Raw genomic sequence first — 11,617 nt, forward strand, 5'->3', positions numbered from 1 at the left:
GTGATTGATGAGTCAATTTTGCAACATAAAAATGCTGAATTTCATAAACAGAGTCGGATAGGACCTCATAAATGCAAATCTTTATTTTGTATGTCTCAGTTTTATTACGAAAAGTTTTTGTGTAAATCATGCTGACATAGGGTTAGGGTTAGGTGTGTCATGCTAGAAACTTCAACACCCTTTTAATCTTTTCTTCAGATCTTTATTGTTGTGATAAAATGTGTTTTATATCTTTAACCAGTTTTTAAGCATCATATAATTCATGTGTTTCTTCAATCTCATGACTTTGTAGGAAATTACTTAACAATCAAGAGAAATATAATAAAACCGAAGACTTTCTCATTTCAAGAATGTTTTCAAATCACTGTTATAAATAAGTCAGACTCTTGAAAGTCAAAAGCATTTTAAATAACCTGAGAATCATGTCTGTCTGAATTTCCTGCCGGGTCTGGCTCTCACCTTTCCTCCTTTCTTCTGTGCAGGTGTGTTGGTCCTGGAGTTCCCCACGAGCTCCGGCCACCTGTTATTGATCAGACTGAGGCAGCTCAGCACAAATCACTTCAATTAAATTCTAGTGTTTTCATGGAGGTTATTTGAATTGATGGGAAACATTTGTATCATCTCTGTAGCAGCACATTTATTCATGTGCACTTCAAAACAGCAACATTTTCACTGCATTAAGCTCCTTAAAGGGAACTTGAGATTTAGCCTTCTTTGGATAAAGTTCTAAAATTCTGTTCTCCTGTTAACGAGCTTAAATCAGCACAAATAACAAGGAACACAAAATCAATGGTGCTCAAATGAAGTGTTTTTTTCACTGGTTTAGTTGGTTATGACACTGGTAAAGGTTTGATTACTTTGTTAAACCAATAAAATCATGGATGGTGTCTGGGATTGTTACCTACTCATGTGAGGATATTTCACATTTCACTTTTCTTTGACACCCAGAGGAAATATCATAAGAGCACATCAAACCGTTAGTTGTCGATAAAGAAGTAGACAAATGTTATACATGTTATACATAAACACAATTTGTAACCTGTAATTATGGGTTTGAAATTCACAGAAATAATCAACATTTTAATTTGACAGTGAGCCAACAAATATAAGCACTGCCCTACTGTGTACATCTATCTGTACAATAGCTAAACTTAGTCAGTCACATGTTATATTTAGGGAATAACCTGATAACTGGACTTACCTTGGCGACTTGGACATCATCTTTAACAGTAATGAGAGAAGACTAAATGAGACCACTGAGGAAACAGTGCAAATTGAACTATCTGTCTGCAAAAACAATTGTGCTCCTTCTCAGTCTGGAAAAAACCTGCATATCACAAGCACGTCTACACAAAAGTGTACAAAAGAAACACAGACAGAAGTAATCCAACAGAGTTGACTAATTTAGTTAGAGTTTTGTGGGATTAGGGCGACAGCTTAACAGGATTACTACACAGTCGTTTCAGTGAACTCAACGTACCTGTCTATAAGGTCAACAAATTCTCCAAATGTATATAAAGCTTATATCAAGATGTTATATTTAATTTACATCAGCACCATGCAAACAGGTCGCAGTTAACACATGAACTAATGTGAGTCTGAGAGGAATCTGACCACTGAAGACAACCAGCTGCCACCGTGGATCTGTGAGCTGTGACCTGACCTGACCCATCAGAAACTGTGTCTGTTCATTAACAGGAAAAACAACTGTACAATGTGAGTTCAGAGGGAGAAAGATCATATTCGTCACACTCTAACAACACATCATGCAATTAGAGTGGAAATGTCTTAGATCATGTTATTGTTATGTGGCCCGGGCAAAACATGTAAAGCAGTAGACTTCTATACCATGGGTATAAACTTTATTGATCCCACACTGGGGAAATTCACTTGTTACAGCAGCAGATAGTCAAAACAAGTTAGACAAGAGATCATGTGAACGTAAAAAAACAAACTAAAAAAAGGTGATCAAAATCAAAGAGAAAAGGAAAACACACTAAAGAGAAATATGTACATAATATATACATTTCACTACAGATGGTTATGGGTTATGAAAACTGCTTTTACTATCATCTTGTTCAGTTGCACACAGCGGCTATGGCTGAGAGGTAGAGCGGTCCTCTCCCAACCAGAAGGGGAGTGACTCGAATCCCTAAGTGTCCTTGGCAAGATGCTGAACCCGGAATGGCCCCTCATAGATTTTGAATGAACTAATTGGATGTCGCTTTTGATAGTCGGGTCAGCTAAATGACATGTAATGTAAAAGATGATTCCGTGAGGATGTAGAGGGCTAGTGTTAAATGGTCTGTGTGTGTGTGTGTGTGTCTGTGTGTGCATGTGTAACTTATAGCATAAATGACTAACTAATATTTGATATGACTATTTAATATATTGATGACTAACTTATATTATAAATGACTACTGACTAACCAACTTATATATTAAATGATTAAGTAATACTATCGATGAGTAATTACGATTACAAATGATTAACTAATACCATAGAAGACTAACTAATGTTATATATGACTAACTAATGTTATAGATGACTAACTATTACCAGAGATTAGCAATATTTTGTATTTATATTAAAATATGATATGTATCTTGATCCCGATGTTAGAGTCTCTCCAGGGCGCTGGTTGGCTGCGGGTCGTCACGTGACCTCACAGCTGATTTCCTGCAGAGTGTTTTGCTTTGACCCTTCATTATTTCTCAGTCTAGCCCTTTCTGCTCCGGAGCTCCCCCCCCGGCCTCCGTGTCCTCCCGCCGGCCACCATGGCGCAGGCAGCCCCGGCCAGCGTTGCCCCCGACGCCGCTCAGCCCCCGATGCAGGTGGAGCACGACAAAAAGCGTCGGCAGTTTGTAATAAGACTGAATGGTGAGTTCAGCATGTAAACATTAGCATGCTAACAGGCTAACGCTAGCCCCGGACGGCTGCTGGGGGTTTGTCTCTGCTGCTGAACGTCGCGGTCGTGTGGCCTCGTCTCTTCCTTCCAGCGGCACTTTGGGGCATTAGCAGGTTTATTGTTCCACATATGGTGGAAGTGTCATCGTGTTCGATCAGATGCTTTTCCGGGTCAGGAGCTGAACACAGGCCAGTGCTTCCCCTGACTTCTCCTCCAGCTGCTGGCTCTCTATGTGTCGCGGTGGAAACTCTCTCTCTCTCTCTCTCTCTCTCTCTCTCTCTCTCTCTCTCTCTCTCTCTCTCTCTCTCTCTCTCTTCTCCCTGACGTGAAGTCAAACATTCAGCCTTCAACAACCTCCAGACATAAATATGTGTGATTGACGAGTGTTGAGTAAAGTTAAACTTCTGAGTGGAGCGACAGCCTCGTTCATCTCGTCCAACCTGTAGAAGTTCAAAACACAGCTCGTCCACATTCCTGGAATAAAAACGCTGTGTGTTGTTGAGTTCAGGCCCCAAACGAGGCCTGCGGCACCTCCTCATCTCCCTGGGATCCTTCTGTCCGTGACGAAGCAGAGCACATCGTATGTTTTGCTTTTATGGAAATAAGATTTTGCATTACAGATGTGTTGACAGCGAAATGACGTCCGCTATTGTTCCCTGAATGAAGATCTGTATCTGTGGCCTCTCTCTCCACCCAGCTGCTGCACAAGCACTGGTCTGTCTGTATCTTTCCGGGCCAAGTGTTGTTTACCACTGTGGTACACGGAATCAAACCAGCGGTCCCTCTTGTTCTGATGGAGCTGAATGCTCACTGATTGAAACCAGGGGGGCTGAGATAATAAAACGTATAAATAAATCTATTTTAATCCCAATAAACGTCTAATTATCTCTTCTAAGTTTAATTGAAGCAGCCAGGCTCTCACAAATCTTTAATGCTCCGACCTTACAGTTAATCGACCATCAAATTCTGTAGCATGCGTATAGTAGGTGTCATTGTGGTTGTCAGTTACATATTATCTAGATTCCACTAACACAACCTGAGAGCTGTGACTTGTGTCTTTCCCTCAGGGTCTCATGATCGGGCAGTTCTCCTGTATGAATATGTCGGCAAAAAGACGGTGGATTTGCAACACACCGAGGTTCCAGACGCTTACAGAGGGAGAGGAATCGCCAAGCACCTGGCCAAGGTAAAACTCATTAAGAGGCCGAAAGACCCAGTATATAATACTGTGACTATATAAGTTTTAGGCATGTCCAAGTACATATTTATGTGGAAAACTGGTATTTTGTGTGTGGGCTGCAGGCTCAACCAATCACGAGTCAGTCTTTTTATCAACAAATAATTAAAACTACACTTGCAAAATCAGTTTGATAAGAACAACATAAAAATGACAGAAACCATATTTGAGAAATATTTAATATGTACTTTTACTTTTTAGTTTGGTCCATCTCCCATCCATTAACATGGAGAAGGAGCTATATTTCAGCAAAGTGGAGATTTAAACACTAGTCAAAATGAATCTAAATTTCACTCATGATTAGCTGAGGGGTCAACTTAATTATTTCAACTAAGAAAGTATGATGATTATAACAGTGATGTTCATGCTCACTGTATATCATTCACAAGCACACCTCACGTAACTGAACTTTGAATGTACAAAACAAAGTGTTCCTGTGAAAAGGTGCTTGTCAGATCATTAACATGTGGTTGTATGATTGTGTGATGGCAGGCCGCCATGGATTTTGTGGTGGAAGAGGACCTGAAAGCCCACCTGACCTGCTGGTACATTCAGAAGTACGTTAAAGAGAATCCTCAGCCTCAGTACTTTGAACACATTTGTCAATGACCCCACTCAGCTGTGGCCGAGAAGGAGACAGAGACTCCCAGGAGATGAAACCGATGTGGTGGCGGCAGCAGCAGCCACAGCATCTTTTGAAGATACAGGCTGATAAACAATAAAGGACCTTCCAGGCACATTGAGTGAATCCAGAGACAGCGGGGAAGTCGTCTGTGAGCTGTACATTAAGTCTGCGGTAATGGCCATAACGTGTGGGAGGCAGTTGAACCAGAAACAGGAAGTGAATCATCTGGTCGTTACATGTACACACGTGCTAATGAGTCAACCAAAACCGAAGTCTGTTACCTCAGACAGAAACCTTCAGGTTGTCGAACCATCACTGACACTGAGCGAGCGTTGGCTTTATCATGAGAACGGGTGGGGGGGGGGAAATACTGCAAATGTTCTGTCCTGCTTTGGACTCGCGGTGTGTGATCTGCACTATGAAGAAGGACCAACCCCGGGTCTTTCTCTGTGAGGACTGGGATACTGACGTCCAGATGATCACGACTTTTATAATTCAACTCCCTTTTGATATTCTTTGAGTTTTTATTTTTTATTTCCGTTTGTGTTTGTGTTCCACTCTATCAACTTGTGTCCCTTTGGGGCTGAAATGCTAATATAGTAGGTTTTGAATACTAAACACATCCTTGAAACATCAAGCTATTACAATTTTTGTTTTCTATGTTACTGCAAAGAAGGTAATGGGTAATTAGCAAATATATATAATCTGTATTTTGAAAATACTTATTTCTCAAATTTTCAATTGAGTTCCGCTGTTACTCTGTCAGCTTCCATTCTTCCCAGTAACAGACACTTACTGTCCACATTGAAAGGTGCAAGATTTTGTAAACCAAAGAACACAATGTGAGGATGTCTAGCTCTGCAGGTACAACCATTTTCTCCATTGTAGTTGTTACATGACTCGCACACACATGATAAATTAGGTGTGAAGCTTGTCACTATGCAGCGCATGACTTGAGTGTGTATTTGGATCAATATCTCTGCTGAAACCAGCATTTCACGAACAGCAGTGCTATATATTCAGGGCATTTACATTCTGTGGTGTGGTTGAGGCTTTGTGTGTTTTCTCGTCATTTGTTGTTTATTGATGATGAAGAAGGCGACAATTTACTGACAAAATATGGTTTACTGTTATTTCCCTTCTCACGGCTCCTCTGGAGTTTTTTTGCAGGTGACAATCTTAAGTGTTGAGGAGAAAAAAAACCTCAGGTTACGCAAGACACACTGGCAGGACGTACATCAACGTGCGACGCAGACTATCTGCATGAATAAGGAAAAACTTTCCCTTTGTAAAAGTTTATTTTAGGTGGCACACACCTATTGGTTGGTTAACGTATTCAAAGCATTCTTTCATTTTGTAGTTTTGTTTATATTTGTGTGTTTTCTTGAAGGGAGTCAGATGCTGATGAAACAGTGTTTAGCGGATGGTCCTTTCAAATGAGCATGTGGTGGATGTAACAATCCTTTATATTGTTTTGTGCTTGAGACTTTTCTTTTCTGTTACTGTTGTGTGTGTAAATAAATTCATCTAATACTCACATCGTTGTCAAAGTATGTTTGTATAACGAAACAGGATTCACATACAGCCATTTTTTCTGAGCATGACCTAGATAATTGTTATTGGCAGCCAAGATAAACGAGTGAACTGAGCTCTTTAATCAACTGAGTCCGAACACATTTAAATTTTAGCAAAAGTATGCAAAGTGATGTAAAACTTCAACTGCTTCTTTTTGACAAGATGTATATTGTCTCCTTGATAAACTCATGCTCACATTCTGAAACAAACAGCATGAAATCAAGGAACCACTGGAAGTTTTAACCATTTGAACTTAAAGGTTAACTTTCAAACTCAATAACAGCACATGCACTGTGTTGATATGTGTTGATCTAGTTCATGTATAATTTGACCTTGTAAACACATCAGTGATGATCCAGTCTGTTGGTGAAGGTTTTTAAAGGGCAATACTTTGTCACCACCTAGTGGCAGTATCGTGTATTGTATTTCACGCTGCAGTATTTGGATTTTTGTCAGATTTTGAGCTATGCTTGGTGATTAATGATTTAGTCAGGGAGACTATCTATCTATCTATCTATTCAGCTTTCTATCCATCTATCTATCTATCTATCTATCTATATATCCATCCATCCATCTATCAATACATCTATAAATACATCTATCCATCTATCCCTCTATCTATCTATCTACCTATCTATCTATCCATCTATCCATCTATCCATCCATCTATCCATCTATCTATCCATCCATCTATCCATCTATCCATCTATCTATCTGATCAATAACATCTATCTATCTATCATTAATAATTAATCAATGATTTGATTAATCATTGACACACCAACAGGTAAATACTGTCACTTTTCATCTTCACACACATACACACACACCCACACACGCACACACAGAGCACGTGAGAACTCAACATGGGTGAGTAGTCTACACAACACACGTGCTATTACAAAACAACACATGTACGTTGTGTTACATACTCGTACATGATGCTGCCACTGACTCAGGAAATATATAAATATTTTTTTATTTCATGTGGTTATCTAATGTATTTATTTAATGAGATTTAAATCAATGAATTATAATATTCTACACAAACACTAACCTCCGTTTTTCTCTTTCACATTTATTCATAATTCATTCTGACCTCTCAAACTTGTACGTGCTGTAAAAGACGTAAAAGTCAGGCGCTCTGTCCATGTTGCATTCTGGGAGATATAGTCCGCATTCCGCTCCCGAGCCCCGCTCCCATCGCACGGAGACACTACATTACCCAGAATGCTCGGTGCTTTCATACGTCAACCGCAATCACGGTTGTCTGTCCAACATGGCGTCGCTGGGAAGGAGGCGCGGTGTCCCAGTGAGCAGGGAGAGGTCAGTTACTCCACATCTTGGTCACTAAACGAGAATATTGTGTTGTGAAGTGTCATTTTGTTGATTTCTGTGTTCGAGTGACGCAGAACGTGGTCATCGTCCGGGCCGCAAAGTTTAAGTACCAGCGCGACAAGTCGGAATTGTGTCCCCTGGTTGGCTAATGTTAGCAGGCTAGCGCGTACAGCTAGCTAGCGTTAGCGGGGGAAACGAACCAGCAGCTCGTGTGGTGTTATGGTTCATTTCTCACAAACTGACTAACTGCGTGGGGAGGAAAGTTGCGTTTAACCCGCGAGGTCGGTGCGGGCTCTGGTTGCGGTGTGGCCCCGCAAACATGCTGCCAAGTCCCGGCAGGATGTTAGCGTTGTCCGCTGCTTTTTTTTTTTTTTTTTATCGACCTGTGGCGAAAGTGAGTCGCTTCTCAACTTAGCTGCAACTTTCCAGCGCCAGCTCTGTAAGCGCCTCTCAGGTACACGGTGTTCCCTGATCCCTGATCCTCACATGACTTTCACCGTTGTCCAGTCTAACGTCAAGTTCTTCTCCCCCCCTCCCCTCCTGCCTCCGTCCACGTCCCGCTGTCTGTGAGGCCGAATAAGCCTGTTATCTGTCAAGTGGTTAGTTGGCTTGTGAACATGTACTGCGAGGCCTCAGATGATCCACTCATGTGTGGTGGTTGTACAGTTCATTGGGGTGAAGAACTAACATATGCTGAGGTGCTGGGATAACATACGTTCAGAACAGAAAGTCAAAACAAAGGTGTTAAACAGCAAGCGTTTAATTTGCAACCTAAAATACCCAAGGGGTCTGGATTACCATTTTAACCTGCAGTGTTTTAAATGTCATGTATTTCAGGATGCAGGTTTTTGTTTGCTGGTCAGACGAAGTAGTTTGTAGACATCACTTCCCCTGTGAAAGCTGACTTTGGGTATTTTTATATTTTGTAGCAGGGGAGAAGGGATGGTGATGTAAAAATATAGGAAACTAAATTACCTGTTCAATCCCAGAACAAACAATGACCTTTTAAAATGGGAAATTACTTCATTTAAAACGTGTTTCTTTTTTATTTGACTGCAAACAGTGAGAGATGACTTCATCCTGATATAAAAGTGGGCTCAGCCATTCACCATGTAGGCTAAAGGTCACACATGAACCTCACTAAGTAGCTTTTCAAATAGGTGCTGAACAAAATGCAGGTTTGCATTGAAATGTTTATCTGTAAATATAATTTATCTCATGTAAGTATGTAGATGTACAGACTAAGAGCAAAATATAACTATTCAATCAAATGTTGCACTGGCACTTTTTTTAGTAGTAGCAGATAATATATATATATATATATATATATATATAGCAGGAATATTTGTTATGTAATGTAGTAAATGCACTGAAAGTTAAGTTAAGAAACTTGAGACAAAAAGAACCTCCTCGGTATGTTTTCCTTTGCATTAAGATTTGGCCACAAAAATAATTTTCTCTGTTTATGTTCAGGGGAGTGATGGCGGCGACCGACTGCTACATCGTGCACGAGATCTACAACGGGGAGAACGCACAGGACCAGTTTGAGTACGAGTTGGAGCAAGCACTGGAGGCCCAGTATAAATACATTGTTATTGAGCCCACACGTATCGGAGACGAGACGGCCCGTTGGATTACAGTCGGCAACTGCCTGCACAAGACGGCTGTGTTGTCAGGAACGGCTTGCCTCTTCACGCCTCTTTCCCTGCCCGTTGAATACTCGCGCTACGTGGCGCTGCCTGCTGGCGCCCTCAGCGTGGCCTGCTCTGCCCTCTACGGGATTTCTTGGCAGTTCGACCCCTGCTGCAAGTACCAGGTGGAATATGACAGCCAAAAACTCTCACGGCTGCCCCTGCATACGCTCACCTCCTCGACGCCCGTGGTGTTGGTACGCAGGGATGACGTCCACAGAAAGAGACTCCATAACACGATAGCACTGGCTGCCCTGGCGTACTGCGCCAAGAAGATCTATGAACTCTATGCTGTATGAGTGCAATCTGAAAGGGTTTAAGAACCAACCGAAAAAAGGAGAAAAACAAACAAAAAAAACAGAACCTATCCAACCCCAGATGTAAGAAAAGTGGAAGTCCGGATCAGGTCCAGCAGTTAGCTCCGCCCGTGTGGTGGGTGCTTCCATTTTGAACTTTGATCAGAGGGATATAGTTAAAACTAGAAGGAATTGTTTTTTCCCCCAATTACATTTCCTTTACTTCTTTGTGACAACAGCAGTACGTTTATCTCTGTAGTTCCCTTGCGCCTCCTCCCCTGTGCCCTCCACCTGCATCCTTGACACACAAGTTAGTGCACAAGGGAATGGCCGCAGTTCCTCTGGACTGAATCATATTGTTGTTCAAACGGACAATTATGTTCTGAGTACCGAGCTCCCCCCCTTCCCTCGTAGTTTTACTGTACCCTATTCTTGCTGATCAGTACATCACCCTTTCATTAAACATTAGAATATTTCAAACTCACTTTTCTGTATTTTATTTTACTGTTTTCATTAAACGGATTCTACATCATGTCCACAAAGGAGTAAGAAGCCTAAATTTGAGATTGTGTCTTGTCCATGTAGATTCTTTGGTTGAAAGAGAACAAGTAAGATCTTTGGTGACAATGATATGTCCTTGTTTCAGAAAATACACATTTTATTCACGCTTCTGATCCTGTGCAGTATTTCACATTATTGTCGAGCCAAACCAGATATTATGGAAATTTAAGAACAGAAACAAACAGATTCCAAATTCATACTTTCTTTATTTTGTTTATCTAGTGATGCTTGTTTGGAGTTATTGTCTATATCGGCAGTTTTAAAGTAACGGAATTCGACTGATGAACATTAACATGCATGGATGAAGTGAAGGATGATTTGTGATCTAACAAGACTTGCGACAGTTTAACAATAAAGTTGATTTTAGGTGTAAATCAGTTGAATTCCAAATGTGACGATAAGGGGTTGTTGACTTTCCTGAAAAACTTATTTTCTCTGCTGGAAATTAGAAGATTTAAAATATATGATACGTTTATCAATGAAAAGTTTCCTGGAAATAAATGGTTAACTTTGTCACGGTAATGTTTCAATAGGTTGTTTACACAAAATGTCCACAGACAACACAATAACACAAGTCTTTCCCTCACTGGATCGCAATATATTTTCAGTTTATGATACCATAACAGGGAAATAACATGTTTACAGGGATTAAAAAGGATGAGTAGATTTCAAAACATTTAGTAAATAAAAATGTTCGACTGTTGACACTGTTGAACAGTTTCTTAATAACTTAATGACTGAGACGACAGCTGCCGGCTTGAACTTGTAGAAGATTCCGTTTGCAACCTTTTCCGTGCTCTGTATTCACATTGACTTTGTGAGCTCAGCCCGTGTTTCACTTAGAAAACCACAGGGACAACCTTGTGTTAGAGCCCTAACTCAGTCATTAAGATCTGAATTAAATAAATTGCCTTATTGCTCACAGAGCACGGGAAACCTCCCAGCGCCTTTAGCATCTCACTCTACATGTAGAGGTGCTGGACTGAAGCAGGGAGACGGAGACACTTGAAGAAGATGGATGAGTGCTCAGAGGAACAACCCAAGATAACCTCATTAGTTTGCTGGTGTGGGGCCAGTGCTGGCTAATCATCTGTCAGCTGACCTGATGCCCAGTGCTGATCCACAGCAGTGTGGGTGCTTATCACACTTTAAGGGTGACCAGTAGGTCTGTTGGCGTTAGAAGCCCCATCATCACAAAGAGGACACTGGTTATGAGGTTGGCAGGATGAGGTCACTAGTTGAAGTTAGTAAACCTGCAGTATGAGAGAGAGATTCAGGAAGAAACACAACTTTAGTGATTTCAACAGCCCAGAGGTTCACAGCTGGTTTCTAATCCAGATGTGAGAAGAAGTCTTAAAAGTATTAAAAAAGGTAAAAACTTTGTG

At 40.9% G+C, this 11,617-nt stretch overlaps 2 protein-coding genes across 2 annotated transcripts; both read left to right on the top strand.

The window, feature by feature from the left end:
- The first annotated feature begins 2,758 nt into the window (after window positions 1-2,758).
- On the top strand, window positions 2,759-6,308 carry natd1 (protein NATD1). The gene is made up of 3 exons (XM_053442966.1): window positions 2,759-2,881; window positions 3,977-4,095; window positions 4,639-6,308. The coding sequence occupies exons 1-3, from the start codon at window positions 2,779-2,781 to the stop codon at window positions 4,753-4,755; spliced, it is 339 nt and encodes a 112-aa protein (XP_053298941.1). The 5' UTR covers window positions 2,759-2,778; the 3' UTR covers window positions 4,756-6,308.
- A 1,238-nt stretch (window positions 6,309-7,546) lies between these two features.
- Window positions 7,547-10,745, top strand: tmem11 (transmembrane protein 11). Its single transcript, XM_053443003.1, has 2 exons — window positions 7,547-7,672; window positions 9,158-10,745. Exons 1-2 carry the CDS (start codon window positions 7,626-7,628, stop codon window positions 9,672-9,674), a joined length of 564 nt encoding a protein of 187 aa, XP_053298978.1. The 5' UTR covers window positions 7,547-7,625; the 3' UTR covers window positions 9,675-10,745.
- Window positions 10,746-11,617: the final 872 nt, after the last annotated feature.

This window comes from Pleuronectes platessa, chromosome 16 (genome assembly GCF_947347685.1).
Source record: "Pleuronectes platessa chromosome 16, fPlePla1.1, whole genome shotgun sequence".
In the NCBI taxonomy this organism is placed as follows: domain Eukaryota; kingdom Metazoa; phylum Chordata; class Actinopteri; order Pleuronectiformes; family Pleuronectidae; genus Pleuronectes; species Pleuronectes platessa.

Coding starts and splice junctions, on each gene's coding strand:
- tmem11 (XM_053443003.1), top strand. CDS start 7,626: ATGGCGTCGCTGGGAAGGAGGCGCGGTGTCCCAGTGAGCAGGGAGAG. Junction 7,673..9,157: donor GTCCCAGTGAGCAGGGAGAG/GTCAGTTACTCC, acceptor GTTTATGTTCAG/GGGAGTGATGGCGGCGACCG.
- natd1 (XM_053442966.1), top strand. CDS start 2,779: ATGGCGCAGGCAGCCCCGGCCAGCGTTGCCCCCGACGCCGCTCAGCCC. Junction 2,882..3,976: donor GTTTGTAATAAGACTGAATG/GTGAGTTCAGCA, acceptor TCTTTCCCTCAG/GGTCTCATGATCGGGCAGTT. Junction 4,096..4,638: donor TCGCCAAGCACCTGGCCAAG/GTAAAACTCATT, acceptor GTGTGATGGCAG/GCCGCCATGGATTTTGTGGT.